Genomic DNA, 19,909 nt, shown 5'->3' with positions numbered 1-19,909 from the left:
AAATAAGGCCTTCGAAAATAGTGGAATAAATTACTTTTGGAGTGTCAAGAACTCGTTGGAAGTACTTGATAAATTGCATGCTGATATTGGTGATTTTGAATCTGTTCAAAGTTTTGATTTTTCTACCCTGTATACTATATTGCCTCACATTCTCATTAAGAAAAAATTCACACACCTAATTAAATGGGCATTCAAAAAATCAGAATGTGAATATATATGTTCAAACTCTTTTAGGTCATTTTTTAGTAGCAATAAACAAAAAAACTATGTTAATTGGACATGCTTTGTTACTATATATGCCCTTGAATTTTTACTAGATAACATTTTTGTTCGCTTTGGGGATTCCGTATATCGTCAGATTATCGGAATTCCAATGGGAACTAACTGTGCACCACTTATTGCGGACCTGTTTTTGTATTGTTATGAGTTACAATTCATGACAAAAATAAGCAAAGACCCATCGAAACAACATCTGATTAACAAATTTAATAATACTTTTAGATATTTGGATGATATTTTGGCTCTCAATAATGACGACTTCAGTATGTATATTAATGAAATTTATCCTGTTGAACTTACTTTAAATAAAGCTAATACTAACAATGACCACTGCCCTTTTCTCGATCTTGATATCTATATCACTAATGGAAAGCTGAATACTAAAATTTATGATAAAAGGGATGATTTTTCATTTCCTATCGTTAATTATCCGTTTTTAGATGGTGACGTTCCCTTGTCACCATCTTACGGTGTTTATATATCTCAACTTGTACGATTCGCTCGTGTATGTAACAATGTTTTAGATTTTAACGAGAGAAATTTATGTATTACTGAAAAATTATTACACCAGGGTTTTCGATATCACAAACTAGTCAAAACATTTACTAAATTTTATCATCGGTATAAAGACATCATTCGTAAATATAGCTCAACATGCAGACTTCTAATACGTTCAGGTATTTCACATCCAATTTTTTTATGGAAATATTCTTTATAAAGCACAAAAGGTGTCAGTATTCACCTCAGAAACTTACAAAACCTTTGAATAGACTTATTAAGAAGGGATATAATTACGATACTGTTGTCAAGTCATTAAAGATTGCATATTTTGGCGTTAATATTGAGTCACTGATAAGGTCTTTGCATCGGAACTAAACACATTTATTCTAAAAACAGTTGTTGGCATGACACGGGTTATGTTCTTCTCATATATGTTATGATGGTATGATATTAAACCCCTAACGGGAAGGATTGTGCCTGATGTTCATATGATGAAATCATAATCTTTCAGTCAGTTTAATTGAAGTCTGGAGCTGGCATGTCAGTTAACTGCTAGTAGTCTGCTGTTATTTATGGATTATTGTCATTTTGTTTATTTTCTTTGGTTACATCTTCTGACATCAGACTCGGACTTCTCTTGAACTGAATTTTAATGTGCGTATTGTTATGCGTTTACTTTTCTACATTGGTTAGAGGTATAGGGGGAGGGTTGAGATCTCACAAACATGTTTAACCCCGCCGCATTTTTGCGCCTGTCCCAAGTCAGGAGCCTCTGGCCTTTGTTAGTCTTGTATTATTTTAATTTTAGTTTCTTGTGTACATTTGGAAATTAGTATGGCGTTCATTATCACTGGACTAGTATATATTTGTTTAGGGGCCAGCTGGAGGACGCCTCCGGGTGCGGGAATTTCTCGCTACATTGAAGACCTGTTGGTGACCTTCTGCTGTTGTTTTTTTATTTGGTCGGGTTGTTGTCTCTTTGACACATTCCCCATTTCCATTCTCAATTTTATTTCAATCCAGATACGGCCATAATTTTTGTTTTTAAAAGGCAAAAACCAGAGTCAGATTTTTTCTTTCAAATATCTCAGACTGCCTTCTCAAACAAATGGTTCGTATCTAGAGCTTATGTTGACTGAGGATCATCATTCAGCTATGTTATTTCTAGTTAAAATAGGCTGAGGCGTTTTGGGTAACACATGTTTTCGTAGGTAAATAATATTGCTTTTTTTTTATGAAAGTGTAATAGAGTATAACCGTTTCTGTCTCGTGGAATTGTGAAATAGAAGTCAATACATTCTTGCTCAATCCTGTGTCGCTTTCGGAAGATGTCATGATTGTCATCCTCAGTCTATCCATGTGTTACTGTAATTTGAATTTCAAAATGACTGATTGACGTTTCTGTGACCTCATTTTGTAAAATAAATGTACGTGATATTTTATTTATTACACTCTAACTGTCTAACAGTTACATTTAATTATTCTCCGATTTAGAGTAATTCTCGTTTGTCAATTTTCCAAACTTCACCATCATGCCCCCCTCAGCACAGTTATTTAATTTATATGAATGGAACAAAATGTGAATGAGTTATAAATAATAGATAATTGATTGAATATCCTTTATTTAGTTTTTATTTATTCTCATGATTCTTCCAGAGACACTATATATGCTCTGAGAATAATGATCCTTTATTCTATATTTTTGCTTTTTAACTAACTTTGTTGTTTTTTTGTCCTTATTTAATTCCCCATTCTCGATTCCAGACTTAGTTAACTCTCACATAAATGATATGATATTATACGTAAATGTACGAAAGGTTGGATCCTCGAATACGGAAAACCGGAAATCAACTGCAATAGATAAAAAACTAATATACATTTACATGCGTGACTATATTCGAAAAAATATTATTATCCTCATCTGTAGTATATTTTTGCATAATGCACAATAATGAATTGGCTTTTTTTAAATGGATTGTACACGAACAACAAACGTTATATGTGTAGGATAACAACGAAACTTCATTCATTATACTTCTATACTATATGCTCTTCTAATACACAATTATTTTGAAAAAAAGTCAATAACCGATGAAATAAAACAATCTTATATACTTAACGAAAACATGTCTCTTTATTAACATGACGCACTTTGATGTCAAAGTATGATGCTTTTGTTATTATAAAGAGTAGATTTGTTTTTTCGAAACCGATCTATCATTATACTCGAGGATTTATTTTTATTTTCTGGAGATGTCATCAAACAATTTTTCAGTAAAACAACGGTAAAAGAACATACGTATATAGGTGTCAATAATTTACATGATCTGTTTGTTAAAAGTTAAGACTTTTCCACTTACTGAAAATCTGAAGTTCATGCATTTTGTTTCTTTGTTGACTTGTTTTTTTTTAAGTTATCAAAATCATAATATAATGGTTCACTGCCATACAACAAGTAAAAGATGTAGTCAGCTATACAACCAGATTTAATAGACCATTGTATATAACAGACAATATATATCATAAGTCGAATGTGACAGTTATTTTTCATTCATTGTGTGTGCTTCATAATTGATTTTTTTTTCATTTGTTAATGGAATTTCCATTTAGAAATTTCCTCGGAGTTTGGTATTTTTGTAATTTTTCTTTTATTTAACACTTTATTCGATTAATGCCGTTGTGTAACTAAAACCTATTACAATACATTTTTTGCACTTTGTTTCAACTTACAAGCTCTCGATATATTGTTATAAGTAAAAGAATCTGAATAGACGCAACACATTTAAGCAAAATTACTTCTATTGTAAAAAAATGTAGGTTAGCGACAAACATTGATCAATTAAGAAAAGATAAATCATCTTTAAAATATATTCTGCATGTATCTTACCCAATATATTGTTTTGTTTATGTAATTAAATATGCATTCCGATTAGATTTTATAAAACTTTTCAATTACTTTTTCAGTGGAGCTATGGTAGAGGTGTCATACATTTCTACTATTTCATGAACTGTGTCGTTGCAATCATATTTGGAAAACGTTAGAAAATGAAAGGCTAGGGTAATACATTTTTGTACATATAATATATAGTCTTCAAAAAGTTCGAAGGCAAATATTTACTCACGTTGAGCTATGACAGTCAATTGATAAATTGTAAAGATCAGTATCCCAAAAACATGTTAGATTTTGTTGTCACCATCAGGTACGACCAGAACTGATATGTTGCTGATATGAAAAAAAATATAATGGTATGGATTAGAAGTTGATTTCCTTGTAAGTAAAACATTCTAAAAACATTCTAAATACAAATGATGACAGAATGCGGATGCTACCTGCACATTGAATTGAAGAGCTCTACGAATTATGTACGTAGCCATATAACAGTTTGTCTATATAATAAAACAAATTGTTACTATTAACGGGGTCAAAGTGTTTGGTAGCCAATCCAATAACAAGTACATGTATCAATTGTTTGATACCTGCATTACTTCGTTTAAGTAAAACAAAATATATGTTGTTCTTTGAAATAAATATTCTGCATTGCGCTTGACCTATAACTTTATATTTAGTACATAATAAATGTAGACATACCTGGTATCGCATTAATGAAAATAATCACACACGTAAATAATTCTAAGTAACCTGACCCATTTAAAATAGGGAAGTACTCTTGTCATACATTAATTTATGATTTACTTGTTACATAGAAACTTACCGTCATCCAATTTTCTTTAACCAGAAACCAAAAGTGTTCTAAAATTTTTTCATCAAAACAAATTGTACGAGGTCTTGGTATAAAAATTATAGTTAAGTCATATATTTCTTTTGTAAATATAAATGCTTACAGTTATATGGGAAAAAAATCACAAATATTGAATTTACACTTAAAGATGAATTCATTGACATTTGTATTCATTGTAAAAAGATAATTTCAACGTGTTATTCTTAAACCATGTAAACGGAAACAAATTGATTCTGAATTAGAAAATACAATATTTTACTTTTGAATGCACAGCTTTAAAGGAGTTGATCGATCATATATTTTTTTCCACAAATCAACATGCATGAATACTCCTTTTTATGCATGTCTATGTTTGCAAAGAAAAATTTAACTTGTATTCTCGAACACATCAACATTGAATCATTATTCATAACAATTTCATTAGAACGATAATCATTTTGTTTTCTATGAGGTTGCTTATTTATTAATAGGTTTACGTTAAAACAAAATAGTAAATGATAATGTCATACATTATTAAACGAGACATTATGATGCCTTCCATGGGATAAATCATCATATTTTTAGAAACAAAATATTCGACACTTTCGAAAGTAATCTGACTCATCTAAACTATTTACCTATTTTCAACTATACCATTCAAGCGTACAATTATATTATCATATTGCAATGAAAACGTATAATCATAATACTGAAAAAAGAATGATTATACTGTAATGTACGTGTTTAATGGTACACCAATCTTGTTTTTATTCCGTCAAAACTCTAAATTTGTGTCATATAAATTTGAAGAAGTTCAGGGTAGGAAAAAGTTTGTTACGAGCTGATCTTAATCATAAGTCCTTTTCTTTAAGGCAACACAATCAGATATAAGCCTACAAAAATGTTTGTTAAATCTACCAAACCTATAATGTGTTTTTCATTAAGCACATCCGTATCTTGGTGTACTGTAAATAAACTCTTGACGGCCGTATTATATACGAGACACTCACCAGTGACGATCAATAAAAAGAAGGTATTTTTGCATTTTGCATAACATACATATATGATGTTCTCCTTTCGATTTAATATAGTCAATCAACTTTAAATATGATGATGTACTTGTTAGATGATGATACAAGGAAAATATTTATAATATTCGTTAACTTTAAAAAAAAAGTTTTAATAAATTGTTGAACGTATCAGTTCGTCTTATCATCTCTATATTATCACAACAACACTTCACTGATTTTTTTTGTATGTAACAGTGCTAAGTAATTTGTTATGTTCTAATTACTTTAAACCTTTGATTTTAAGATTTTGTCCTTGACTGACAACAAGAATATACAGTAATTGTAATATACACCCCTGTGGAATTGTTTTTTTGTTTATGGTGGTATATTTTACAATTCTATATATAGTACAACAGCTAAATGATTACTACTTACCTTGATCGGATACATGATCACATTAGTAAATACCATCTATTCCACACGTTATATTATAATCAGTATTATATAAACTAAGGACATATTTTAAACTAAATCATTCCAGCAAACACTTGTATTCTCATATTGCAATGGGAATGTATAATTATAGTAATAACGAAACCTTGGTAACAGTAAGGGTATATTTTTTTTTGGATCACATACGTGTTGTTTTATTCTGTCAAAATATAAAATTAAAGTAAAACACAGTCGGACACAGTTATTGATCAAGTAGTCATCTGTTTCTTTCACTCCAAAACATTAAGAAATATTCAAACAATAAAGTGTGTTAAGCGTAAGATCGTATAGTATTATTGTTTGTCTTCAAAAGACACCACTAAAAAAAAAATCAAAGTTATTTTTGGATAACATATAATATGTATTTATTCTTGTTTTGGTGAAGATGTTTTGAAAATCAACTGAAGAATATGCTGGTACACTTGGTAGTTACTAAGGGGAAGTTAAATATTGTCAAAATTCCAGACCCTAAACATTGAATAAAATTGTTAAACAAATCGTTGTAAAACTGTTAGTTGTTCTTAACGTTATAACTTTTATATGATCTACATATCATCATACCAAACTCTGTAAAATTGAGAATGGATACAGGAAATGTGTCAAAAAGACATTAACCAGGCCAAAGTACAGAAAACGGTCAAAGATATATGTTTGAATATAACCTACAATAGTACTATAACAAGTTCTGATGTTATAATATTACGTTAAGGTACAATCATTTATTATAAACATAGTGCCGTATGGTGACCCATAGTTGTTAATGTCTGTGTCATGTTGGTCTTTTGTGGATAGTTGTCTCATTGGCAATCATACCATATCTTCTTTTTTATATAGCTTGAAGTAAACAGCATGGTAACTCTTAATTTAGTATAAATTTAGAAACTAAGCTTCCAATTCCCTCAGATAAAATTTACCTAAGATTGATTTAGATAATATATAATTGTTTACTTTACATCATTCATGCTTTTTTTAGGGAAGTATGATATCATGTATTGGCGTGTTCACGCCGTTTAATTGTGATTTTTTGACATAGAACCAAAGTGAAGTAGTAAGTAACCCTCACAAATATCCGTTGTAAAAAAACCTATGTAATGGGGGATAGATTTCTTCACTCATTTCGCCATACAACAAAATACATTAATATGCCGTTTGATGCTAGTACATGTATACAACTGACATTTTCAACGGAATCAACATTAACTACTTTCTTATATTTATTTCGAGTGTACACATATTTTTTTTCTTCTTTACATGTTGTTCCGTATTGATAGATGGTTCATATATATTGTCAAAACATAAATAGGTGAACATTTTAATGCTTGGATAAAACTGTATTACTGATGTTCATTCATGACGTTCATCATGATTATCCTTTGTGTTTCTTTTTTCTTGTTTTATGCTTTTGTCTATTGTCAATAAATTAGAGTCGTACAATTCTGAATTAAATGCATAGAGAATTGTTTCTTTTAAATGTAGTATTGGATACGGATTGAGATAGCTGCTGTAGTGCAATACATCAACATAAGCAGTACTTACCATCGGAGGTTTGAAGCAGTGTACGTTGCGTAGTTCTAACAAATCCAATGATAATTCAACTGATATCCTATGTCACGCTTCCATTTGCTCATTGAAACTACATGCCTGTTGTCATAATAATTATGCATAGTTTTTCTATTTAAAAACAAGTCATCTTTGAACTATTGATCAGACATTTTAGAAAGAAATTAAATACACATATCATTAATTAAGCTTCATCAATATAAAGAATTGAAAATAATGGCCGTGTTTGAACCAGGAAATATACCCTGATAACAGTCAAACCTATGCACCTAGAAAAGTTTAAAGGCATGGCTTGGCCTAAATTAAAAGCTATAAAACAAATATGTAGTTTATGTTAAAAATCAAAAGATTACCGCGGCATGTTTTTTCTGTAGACGATAGCAGTATAAAGAAACACTTCAGTAATGTTATACGGTTCTTACAGTTGAAAAGTTTAAATCACTTACTTTCTGAGATCGTTATTGTCTAACTATCTTCTGTTTAAATCGGTACAACTTTTAACATTTATTATAAAAGGGTAGCTTCTGAAGCCTCTTTCCAAACTTAGTTATTTGTTAAGACAGCCGTGAAATTATAGTCAAACAACTATATCACTGGCTTGTAAACCTGAAGTTGTAATTTCAAATCGAGCACGATGCAGGTGTATCCGAATCCAATCCTCAGTGACTAGGATTTTCATCATTTTTATCATTTTATCATCTAATGCAATTTACAACGTACAACTATAATGAACGATTCAACAATAAATGCATACCGATATTCAAAATGGTATAAAATTATGTTTTTAATCGAGTACCGCTTCGTATAACATGTATAATGTAAACACAATTATTAAATCCATTTCTGACACTATAAACATCATAAAGGGTATACATATAGTTGAATATGATTTGAAACAGGTTGTTCTCAACATGTATGCCCTTTAACATGTTTATCCCCGCCACATTCTGTATGTGCCTGTCCAAAGTCAGTAGCCTGCATTTCAGTTGTTGTCATTATTTGCTGTGTTATGTATTTAGTTTTTCCGTAATAATGTTGTAAATAAGTTAGGCCATGAGTTTTCTCTATAGGTAACTATGAGGTGTTGGCAATTCCATTGTCTTAATGAATATAAATTAGATCATAAAACATTGACAACATACTTACATGTATATATGTATTTTCATAACGTTACAAATTCACAATAGTGCGTATAGATACATGTTCATTTATAATATTATATACAAGAATATTCTATGTAAATATTCCTAACGTTTTTAGTACTTATAAAAAGCTAATACATCAAAGCAGCAAACATTTAAAACCTTTAAAGCATACCAGATTAAAGCTATCAGTTTTGGGAAAATAGTAACAATAGTAACATTGCACAAGATATAAGTTACAAAATATGACACAACAAACAACTGACACAAATATTAAAAAAAATCAGTGTATGTACATGCAGTTATTATCTGTTAAATATATAGCTAAGTACATATGCATTTGGATAGACAAGATAATAACGGAACAAATTTACAATAATGTTAACACTTTTTAGCCTTTTTTTATTATTGCATTTTACAGCACACTAGAGTAAAACATAATTACATAGTTAGATTCAAAGTATATTTATTCATTTATTATCATATTGACCTTAGGTTAAAATCACTTAAGGTATACATCGTTTGATGTACAAGATAAGCATCCTTTACATTTGAAAATGTTTGAAGTTGGCCTGTATGTGGCTTTATTTAACAAAAAAAACCTATGCAATATAATATACATTTGCGTTTAAGTGTGTAGATTTTGTAGCCATGGGATAGATCATCAAAACTGGATTTCACAAAATAGTTATGCTTTTAATGCTCTTCAACTGCACGATCAAACGTCTGACGTATAGAATGTAAAACCTATTATCCATGCTGCATTTATTTTAAATTGCACGTGTAATTGAAACTTTCAGTAGCTGATTTTTCCAGTCTCTTTTAATGGACTCATAATTTTCTAGAATATGATATACTTAGCGTATATGTTCGTTGTTTGCTGTTCGATGTGAACCAAGGTTCCGTGTCAAATGCCATACTCTGACTTTTAATGGTTTACTTTCACAAATTGAGACATGGATTCACAGTTATCTCATTGACAATCATACCACATCTTCTTGCAGTACTTATCATATGTACTTACATTTGTAACAATTACATAATTGCGAGAATTCTCTTACACATCCTTCAGTACAAACACCTGTTTGTTTATCCCATCTGTTATTCAAGCATTTCTGTTCACCACACCCCCAAACACATAGACCATTTTCAGGGTAGCAATGTTGACCTATACATACTGATGGACATTTTGTGTAACAGTCTGTTCCCCACATACCTTTTCGACATCCTGCAATTTAAGTTTAAAGTATGAAACTCTATTTACAGACATACATTTTAAGATAAAACATCTGTAAAGGCGTTCAACGATAGGTTTAATTCAAACCATAAAATTAGATAAGAAAACGAACATGTCTTTAATTATTAAAGCCAAGTACGTAAAGTACCTTTCATATGACTTCTTGATTGAATTTCTTTCACGATCCGGTATCTGAGCTTTTACGATCGTCTTGCAATACTTGACCACCGTTAAATATTCTTTCACGATCGTTTCTCTCGATAAACCGAATGACACCCGTGTATAGGTGAAACACGAAAGTGAACGTTCAACGAATGATAAATTTCCTATAGGCTTTTATGCAGGCTTTGGCAAAACCACGAAATTAAATGTCAATTTAACGAATTTGAATCCACAGTACATTGACTGATAGAGTTGGGAGAAATATGCTCAAGAAGAAAGATACTACTATGCACAGTGATATTAAACTAACCTGTAATAGCAACATAGCATAATTCAATTATTGGTCCAAATTGGTAATCGCCTGTATTATCGTAATAAATGATGTATGTTCCAAGTTGTCTACATTGTATTGTCATGGTAGTGCTTGGATTAGGAAGACCAGGGCCATCTTCATAACAGAGATAACCGTCAGGTGGAATAGTTGATGAGTTGGTCACATATAATTTAAATCCTTCCATGCGATAAGCATCTACAAAAAAAAATAATTACAGTCTCGACGAAGTAAATATTATAACCTTCGATTAGGGCATATGATGGGTAATCGCGAATCACAAAACAATAATGAACTGAGTTTGAAAATGAGTTTTACACGGTTACTGTTCCGAGAAAAAAATATATTATCTTTACAGATGAACGGTGTAGTGTTTTTTTTATCTCAAATTGTGACAATTAGAATTACCAACTAGAAAACAATACCACAAAAAAAAACTTTGAAAACTATATCATCGGAAACGGACATAATACAAAGCGTTTTAAAAATAGCGCACCAAGGTTTTCTTTTGGAAAAGGAAATTAAGAATTGTTTTATACAACATCCTGATATCTTTTCATGAGTATGCCATTCGCTATTTGTAATTTATACGCATACATTCAAAATATATATATATATAAACAACTCGTCTAAAAATCAACCCAACAATGTTAGATCTGTAAATTTGCTTTAGCAAATTTTTTGTTCTTCCCTCGCCGGGATTCGAACCCATGCTACTGAGATATCGTGACACCAAATCACCTGCATTGTAGCCGTCCCGTTAGACCACACGACCACCTGGCTTCAAAATGTTGCTTTCGGTGGCCGGGTGTTACCTTTCCACGTCAGTTTTAATTTAGCGTCGTACTACAGAACATGATATATAAGGCATGGAGATGTTATTTTTACAGATCAGCTAAATTATCTATAGTAAAGGATCCTACAAATTAATGTAAGATACAGTCACAGAAAATTATTCTATTTATAAGTACGTCTGAGCCAGTGACAACTCTACAACAGATTTATCAATCGGATCACCAGCAGTGATGATGATACATGGCTGTGTACATTATGTATATACAACTCGTCTAAACATCAACCCAACAATGTCAGATCTGTAAATTTAAAAGCAAATTTTTTGTTCTTCCCTCGCCGGGATTCGAACCCATGTTACTGAGATATCGTGACACCAAATCGCCTGGACTATAGCCGTCCCGTTAGACCACACGACCACCTGGGCTTCAAAATGAAGCTTTCGGTGAGCGGGTGTTACCTTTCCACGTCAGTTTTAATCTTGCGTCGTACTACAGTACATGCAATATAAGGCATGGAGATGTTATTTTTACAGATCAACTAAATTATCTATAGTAAAGGGTCCTACAAATTAATGTAAGATACAGTCACAGGAAATTATTATATTTATAAGTACGTCTGAGCCAGTGACAACTCTACATCAGATTTATCCATCGGATCACAAGCAGTGATGGTGATACATGGCTGTGTACATTATGAATATACAACTCGTCTAAACATCAACCCTACAATGTTAGATCTGTAAATTTGCTTTCGCAAATTTGTTGTTTTTCCCTGGCTGGGATTCGAACCCATGCTATTGAGATATCGTGACACCAAATCGCCTGCACTGTAGCCGTCCCGCTAGACCACACAACCACCTGGGCTTCAAAATGAAGCTTTCGGTGGCCGGGGGTTACCTTACTACGTCAGTTTTAATCTAGCGTCGTACTACAGTACATGTTATATAAGGCACGGAGATGTTATTTTTACCAATCAACTAAATTATCTATAGTACAGGATTCTACAAATTAATGTAAGATAAAGTCACAGAAAATAATTATATTTATAAGTACGTCAGAGCCCGTGACAACTCTACAACATATTTATCCATCGGATCACCAGCAGTTATGGTGATATATGGCTGTGTACATTATGTATATACAACTCGTCTAAACATAATCCCAGCAATGTTAGATCTGTAAATTTGCTTTCGCAAACTTTTTGTTTTGTTCTTCCCTCGCCGGGATTCGAACCCATGCTACTGAGATATCGTGACACCAAATCGTCTGCACTGTAGCCGTCCCGCTAGACCTCACGACCACCTGGGCTTCAAAATGAAGCTTTCGGTGGCCGGGTGTTTCCTTTCCACGTCAGTTTTAATCTAGCGTCGTACTACAGTACATGATATATAAGGCATGGAGATGTTATTTTTACAGATCAACTAAATTATCTATAGTAAGGATCCTACAAATTAATGTAAGATACAGTCACAGAAAATTATTATATAATTTTATAAGTACGTTTGAGCCCGTGACAACTCTACAACAGATTTATCCATTTAAACATTGATGTGTAAATTATGTATATACAACTCGTCTAAACATCAACCAAACAATGTTAGATCTGTAAATTAGCCTTTGTAATTTTTTTGTTCTTCCCTCGCCGGTCTAATCTATATAAAACGAGAAACGAGAAACACGTATAAACTATATAAACAGACAACTACTATACACCAGACTCCTGACTCAGGACAGATGCAAACATTTGCAACGTTTTAATTGTTCCAAAACAACTCCCTTTTCTGAAACAATAGTATAACATCACAACATAGAAAAACACAACATAAATTATCAATTGAAAGGCTTAACTCAATCAAAAAACGCACAAAGAACAAATAAATTTAATTTGCGATACCTGCATGCAAATACGTAGTTAATACAAATGATAAGGGATAAATAATTAAGGTCAAAAGTAAATAAACATGTTTATAAAAGTTAAAGTATGAAACCAATATGTTTGCATGTGTTTGCTAGTGCGATTCGTATGAAACAATGACACTTTTTGCATTATTCGTTTGTTCGAAATTACTTTGCATATAATGGTCAACTTGACTTCTGTTACCTTGAGTACATTGTGTATGTGTAGCAAATAATGATATTAGGAAGTCACCTAAACATTGAATCCATAAAAGTTATTCTTAAATACATAGTCGACATTTATTGTTACAATATTATTAATAATTTAGATTTTATAGATAAAAAACTGTCATGATATTGTGTAAACTTACAGTTTTCTCTATAGTATAGTTTTATATTTGTGATGTACGCATATCCTGAAGAAAAATGAAACATCCACCAAGCTGGTCCAGGAACAAGAGCTGTATGAGCACATGACGAAATACTAAATGTATTTGATATAGGTGGATTTATAGCATTTTGGGGTAAGCTTGTTTCATGATTAGAACTCTGCGAAGCTGTTCCATATGGTGTAAGGTTATCTGTTAAGAAAATAATATATAAATTAGAAAATATAAAATCTATAAAATACATTCTATCTAACCCAAAACGTCATAAAACACATTAGTTATGTTTATTTAATTAACAAATATCGAACTGCAACTGAATCCAATCACATGCACTATACCAATCATTCAAACGAATCCAGAATACACGAAATACTAAGATATTGTACCATATACCTTAAATCATTACACAGTAAACTGTCCCATCGAAACCCATACACCATTACACAAAAAACATGAGCAACATAGTTTATCTGTTAGTGAATAATATCTTCCTAGAATTTCGTTTGGCATGGATATGTCATTTTTAGAAATAGTATATTGTTTGTATAATCCTTTAATTACCTATGTACATAATGAGTAGCCTTGAGTGGGAGGATCACAACAGTAGGCAGACATATACAGTATTCAAATGTCATTTTATCTACAAAAAAATAGCGTAAGAAGGAAAGCACGTTCTAAACAGACTACTAATAGGGGACATTTAACGACACACAAAGGTCAGAAAAGAATATAATTCAAAATAATAAGATGTCGTATTATTGACAATGAGACACATATGACATGGAAAATAACAAATAAATCTGGGTCACTGTATTGGCGTAAACAATGCGTAAAACCCGTACAAATAAGCAGCAGAAATAGCTAAACAAAAAACAAAAAATGTACCATTCACACAACACAAGTAACTGACTAATTTAGGAAAAAAATAATGAACGAAAACAAATATCAAACAACAGGCTTCTAACTTTAGGTCACTTATCTTAACTAGGCTACATGTACATAAGGCAAATACATATGTTTCAGAATTGATGAATTTACATTGTCTCTGTTTAGTTCGGTATTTGTATTTGGCGTTCAAATATGCCACACATTTTAATAGGAAAAAAAAATGAAGTAGGCCAGCTTTCACTTAACATTTTTCTAAGAAATAATTATAGTTGAAATAATTCACTGTTTGTTTGCAAATGTAGTCATACAAATGAATTTCAGTCTGGAACATGTCGATATCGTCTAAAATGTATCAACACTACATTATAAAGTCGTAGTTTACAGAGTTATCCACTGTAGTAGTAGTAATTTCAGTACTTTTTATACAATTGAACTGCAGTCTATTCAGAATTTATCAGTAGCTTTTAAGAAAAATTCAACATGATGACCGTTTTAGGCACACATTTGTTAACATCCGGAAAAAATATTGAATCAAAACAACTAATAAGTGTTGTTCATTAAGCACAACATAAACATAAGCCTTCTTATTTAACTGTAAGGCAATAGTATTTCCTGTAGTATTAGAAAAGAACAAGGTACCAAGATTCTTAGCTGGATTTTCAATACTTTCGGTCACTGTAATGAATTAATATATATGTTCCACACCATATTAGTATTTGGACCGTACGCGTACGGTCCGCACCGTATACGTATACCCGTACGATCCGACCATACGCGTACGGTCGGACCGTATGAGTATACCCATACGGTTCAGCTGGCAATACATGTTATTGATTCAAATGGGTTAAATTTAAAGAAACATTTATCGAAATCTTTATTTTCATTTTTACAAATTGTTATTATTACAATTAGATGGATAAAGTGAACAAGCGAACAATTGAAATTAAATATGTGTTGAACTGTACATCTGAATCCTGTGTTTGTACTCTCGCACTAGGTGACACTTGCTACCACAAGTAACGTAATATTTTTTTTTAACATTTACATGTTTGCAGTTCATGCATGTTCCTAAGCTTTGCATTTTTTTTTTTGTAATATTCTAAAACAATTGTCCTCCAACATTATCCTTACTTCCGATATCTTCAAATCAGTGAGCATAATGTAATAGAGAAAAAAAAATGTAATGTATTACATAGACATGTTCATTATAAGATATAAACAGATTTAATTAGCATGCTTTCTTTAAGTAATTAAAATATAAAGTTTGTATTTCAATTACAATTGAACTTTTTATATCAATTTTAGAGTTAAGTTGTGTTGATCTGTTATATGCGCTTGTTATATAAACTTGACTAACTTCTTAATATTAGTCCGACCGTATGAGTATTTTGAAAAAGTACGCATACGGTCCAGACCGTACGCGTACGGTCCAAATACTGATACGGTCTGGAACATATATAGTTTTGAGTAAGAACCTACGAAAATTGTCTCTTTTGTTGTTTCATATTCGATGATAACAAAACTAAGATATGTGTAAATACGAAGTTATTTCAAATATTTTGTACTAGTTTGCGACCCACCTTGCATACTCTTTTAAGTCTGATCATCGGAATTCTCTAAACATCTATTAATATACACCAGCCTATCATTGCAGTCATCTCGCTATTGAACAGCCACTCCGAATAGGGACAATAAAGATAATCGATTACATCATTTTATTACAGTTATTGTAGAGGTATTATAAAATTATACTATTGTATTGACTGTGTCGTTCAATCATAGTCGGCAACGTTAAAGAATAAAAAAATTGTGTAATAAATATAAAATATAGTTAGCAAAGCTTGAATGCAAAATGTTTACTCACGTTGAGCTGTAACAGTCAATTGATAAGTAGTGTGGATCAGTATCACTAATAACATGTTGTCTTTTGTTGCTTTCACCAGGACCTACTACGTTGCTAATAAAACAAATAATGTTCTGGATTAAAAGTAGATGTTTCAAAAGTTTACGAAAATCCCAAATGCATACGATGACAAAATAGCGGACGCTAACTAAACATAGATTGAAGAGCTGTTTAAATAAATTACGAATGTATATCATAAGTGTGTACATATGATCAAAATTGTTTAACATTAACGGGAGAAAAGTATTTCAAAATCAATCCAATTAGACTCTCTTGCATTCCTTCTTTGAGAAAAGATATTGATAAACTGTATGTAAATGTTACAATAGTTTAATATAATTTTTCAAGATACCCGTATTATTAGATTAAGGAAGAATATAAATAATCAATAAACAAACAAATAACTATGTCAACAGAGAAAAAACATTTACATATAAGACACTATATAGATAAAGAACATCAGCAAAAATAAGATAAAAACACCAAAATGACCATAGCACAGTTACACAATGGTGGGATGTATAAATACCTAGCCACCCCAAAAGTTAATAGAAAACACGGACTAAACACAGTTAAAGTTATACATATAAAGACTTAAAAAACAATACTCTTACACGTAATTAAGACGATAAAAAATGCCAGTTATTCGAATCTATTTTTCAAGACAATGTTGCATTTGGTGACGTAGCAGCTGAAACCTCTTTAATTCCAATGAAATTATAATGAATTGAGACATACCTTGTGTCGGATTAACCATTGTATAATAAAAATCAACACTCACGTTTATAGTTCTCAGTCATCTGACATATTTAAAATAAGGACACACTCTTGTCATACACTTATTTATGATTTTGTACCTATTACCTAGAAACTTACCTTCATCCCATTAGCTTTAACCAGGAAACAATACTGTCTTATAAAGATTCAACAAAATGACTTGCTTATAATCAGGTCTTTTCAGTGGCAGATCCATGGGTGGGGGTTGTTCCTATTGATGGTACCCCTCTTTTTTGGACGATCAATGAATTGTAATGTGATCATATACATGATATGGATAAAACCCTCTCTTATATCCTGGGATGGGAGCCTTCCTCCTTCTTATAGTAAAATAATAAATATTTGTATATATGTAGTATTAACATTAAAAAAAAAAATCACGAATATTGAAATAATTATAAAGGATGTACTTAATTAAGGTTAAGAATTATGTGTTTACTTTAAACATATCTATTCATAGTGGATTGGGAAACAAGTTATTGAAACTTAAATTAATCTCTTTATACTTTACGTGTGCAAGTGCTGCCTTGTAGCGGCATTATCACAGGTCTTTTCTTTTACGTGCAAATGGGGTTAAGGGAGAGCCGAAAATTTAGTACCTGAAAATTTTCCCCGGACAAGATGTTCAGATTGTGTTTTATTTTTGCACTTAATATATGGTTAAATATTTTATCACATAACACCCATTTTTTGTCATATGAGACTTTAATAGCTCATAAAAGGTCTTTTACCAAAATGTTTGCAGTTTCTACTAGGTTATTTTTGATTTGAAATCCAAGGTTTACCAAAGCAAATATATAGTAAATAGGATTATAATTGTATACGCCAGACGCGCGTTTCGTCTACATAAGACTCATCAGTGACGCTCAGATCAAAATAGTTCAAAAAGCCAAATAAATACAAAGTTGAAGAGCATTGAGGACTCAAAATTCCAAAAAGTTGTGCCAAATACGGCTAAGGTAATCTACTTCTGGGGTAAGAAAATCCTTAGTTTTTCGAAAAATTCAAACTTTTGTTAACAGAAAATTTATAAAGATGACCATATAATTGATATTCATGTCAACACCGAAGTGCTGACTACTGGGCTGGTAATACTCTCGGGGACGAAACGTCCACCAGCAGTGGCATCGACCCAGTGGTGTAAATAGTTATCAAAAGTACCAGGATTATAATTTTATACGCCAGACGCGCGTTTCGTCTACATAAGACTCATCAGTGACGCTCAGATCAAAATAGTTCAAAAAGCCAAATAAATACAAAGTAGAAGAGCATTGAGGACCCAAAATTCCAAAAAGTTGTGCCAAATACGGCTAAGGTAATTTACTCCTGGGGTAAGAAAATCCTTAGTTTTTCGAAAAATTCAAACTTTTGTTAACAGAAAATTTATAAAAATGACCATATAATTGATATTCATATAAAAGTCGAGTAAACCTTTTCCCGCCATTGTTTAGAAATTAAAACTTTCAAAAAGGATATCCATACCCTTTATTTTTTTTAATTTTTAATATTTTGCTCTCTAACTAATGCTCTCCTGACTTATTGTATCAATCTTGAATTTTAGATTTTTCAATTTCACCTATCAAGTAGTACATACACATCTTTCCTTAGAAAGTTAAGGAAATACTGTTGAAGATAATATTTCATAAACATTTCTGCCACAAGTCAACATACATGAATATGTCGTTCGCTTATTGTTCAACTTTTAGAGAATATTTAAACTTGTATTCTCAGACTCATCGACATTGAATAATTTCTGTTTTCAAATCTAATCGTACAATAATGAGTTTGTCTATGAGTGTAATTATTTATTGATACTTAACATTGGACCTAAAGAATAAATGATAATTTCTTACATTACTATCAGAGATATACTTTCCATGGGATACACCATTATAGTGTTAGAAACAATATATTCGACACTTTATATAGTTATCTGACTAATTTTAACTTTGTACCTATTTTCAACTATCCTACTCAGGCATACACTTGTATTGTCATATTGCAATGGTAATATTTTATCCTATTATTTACGACAGAACACTTATAATGCAATATACTTTTTGCAAGGTCACACAAATGTTATTTTTGTTCAAAAAGTTTTGTCATGTAGATTTTGTGAAGTACAGGGTAGAAAATAGTTTGTGATAGTGTGATCAAGATTCAAATCCTCTTTCTTTTACGAAAAAACAATCAAGTATTCGATAACCTACAAAACGTGTATTGTGTATTGTGTATTGTGATTTGATTTTTGTGTACTTAACCCGAATGTTGATATAATGTTTTATAAACCCTTGAATTTCGAAATTTGTCTTTGACAGACCTAATAAGTATAGACAGTAACTGTAATAACCACCCCCCCACCAAGCCCCCCAGTAATGTACGTTTTATTAGATGAAAGATTCCAGCCCCTTCCCCCTTCCCTTCACCATAATAAAATGTATAAAAACGTTGTTCGTTCACATAATTACAGTATTGAAATATTTTGTTTAACCGATAATTGTTTACTTTTTATACCATGTGACTTGGGTGGCGAGTTGTCTCATTTGCACTCTTATTATTTCTATTTAAATATGTTGATTTATTGATGCAAGAATTGTGTTTTGGTAAAACAGGTAATTGATTAGTTAGAACATAGTGAACGATACAGACTGTATCGGATAAATCCTCATATTGTTAAAAATCAACTATTTCACATTTTACGTAAGTATCTGAATGATTTAAAGTAAGGACCTATTTTCTACTTTACCATTCAAGCGTACACTTGTACTCTAATATTGCAAGGTGAATGTATAATTATAGTATTAACAAAAGAAAGTTTGAAATGTATGT

The 19,909-nt window shown here is 31.3% G+C and overlaps 1 protein-coding gene and 1 long non-coding RNA gene across 2 annotated transcripts in view; both read right to left on the bottom strand.

Annotated features, from left to right (window-relative positions):
- Positions 1 to 1,798: 1,798 nt before the first annotated feature.
- On the bottom strand, positions 1,799 to 5,643 carry LOC143083146 (uncharacterized). Its single transcript, XR_012980566.1, has 3 exons — positions 4,494 to 5,643; positions 3,903 to 4,003; positions 1,799 to 2,631 (listed from the first exon to the last, which is right to left on the bottom strand). It is a non-coding gene; the product is annotated as an uncharacterized LOC143083146 (long non-coding RNA).
- A 3,637-nt stretch (positions 5,644 to 9,280) lies between these two features.
- Positions 9,281 to 19,909, bottom strand: part of LOC143083060 (uncharacterized) — an 88,815-nt gene continuing 78,186 nt past the window's right edge. Inside the window, exons 7-9 of the mRNA XM_076259246.1 lie at positions 13,495 to 13,704; positions 10,413 to 10,631; positions 9,281 to 9,931 (exon numbers count right to left, since the gene is read on the bottom strand). Of these exons, the coding sequence (XP_076115361.1) occupies positions 9,714 to 9,931; positions 10,413 to 10,631; positions 13,495 to 13,704 (647 nt within the window). The 3' untranslated portion in view covers positions 9,281 to 9,713. The remainder of the gene's footprint in view (positions 9,932 to 10,412; positions 10,632 to 13,494; positions 13,705 to 19,909) is intronic.

Source organism: Mytilus galloprovincialis, chromosome 1 (genome assembly GCF_965363235.1).
Source record: "Mytilus galloprovincialis chromosome 1, xbMytGall1.hap1.1, whole genome shotgun sequence".
Taxonomy (NCBI): domain Eukaryota; kingdom Metazoa; phylum Mollusca; class Bivalvia; order Mytilida; family Mytilidae; genus Mytilus; species Mytilus galloprovincialis.
Note: the sequence above shows the minus strand (reverse complement) of the source record. Positions and strands in the feature narration are given on the sequence as shown.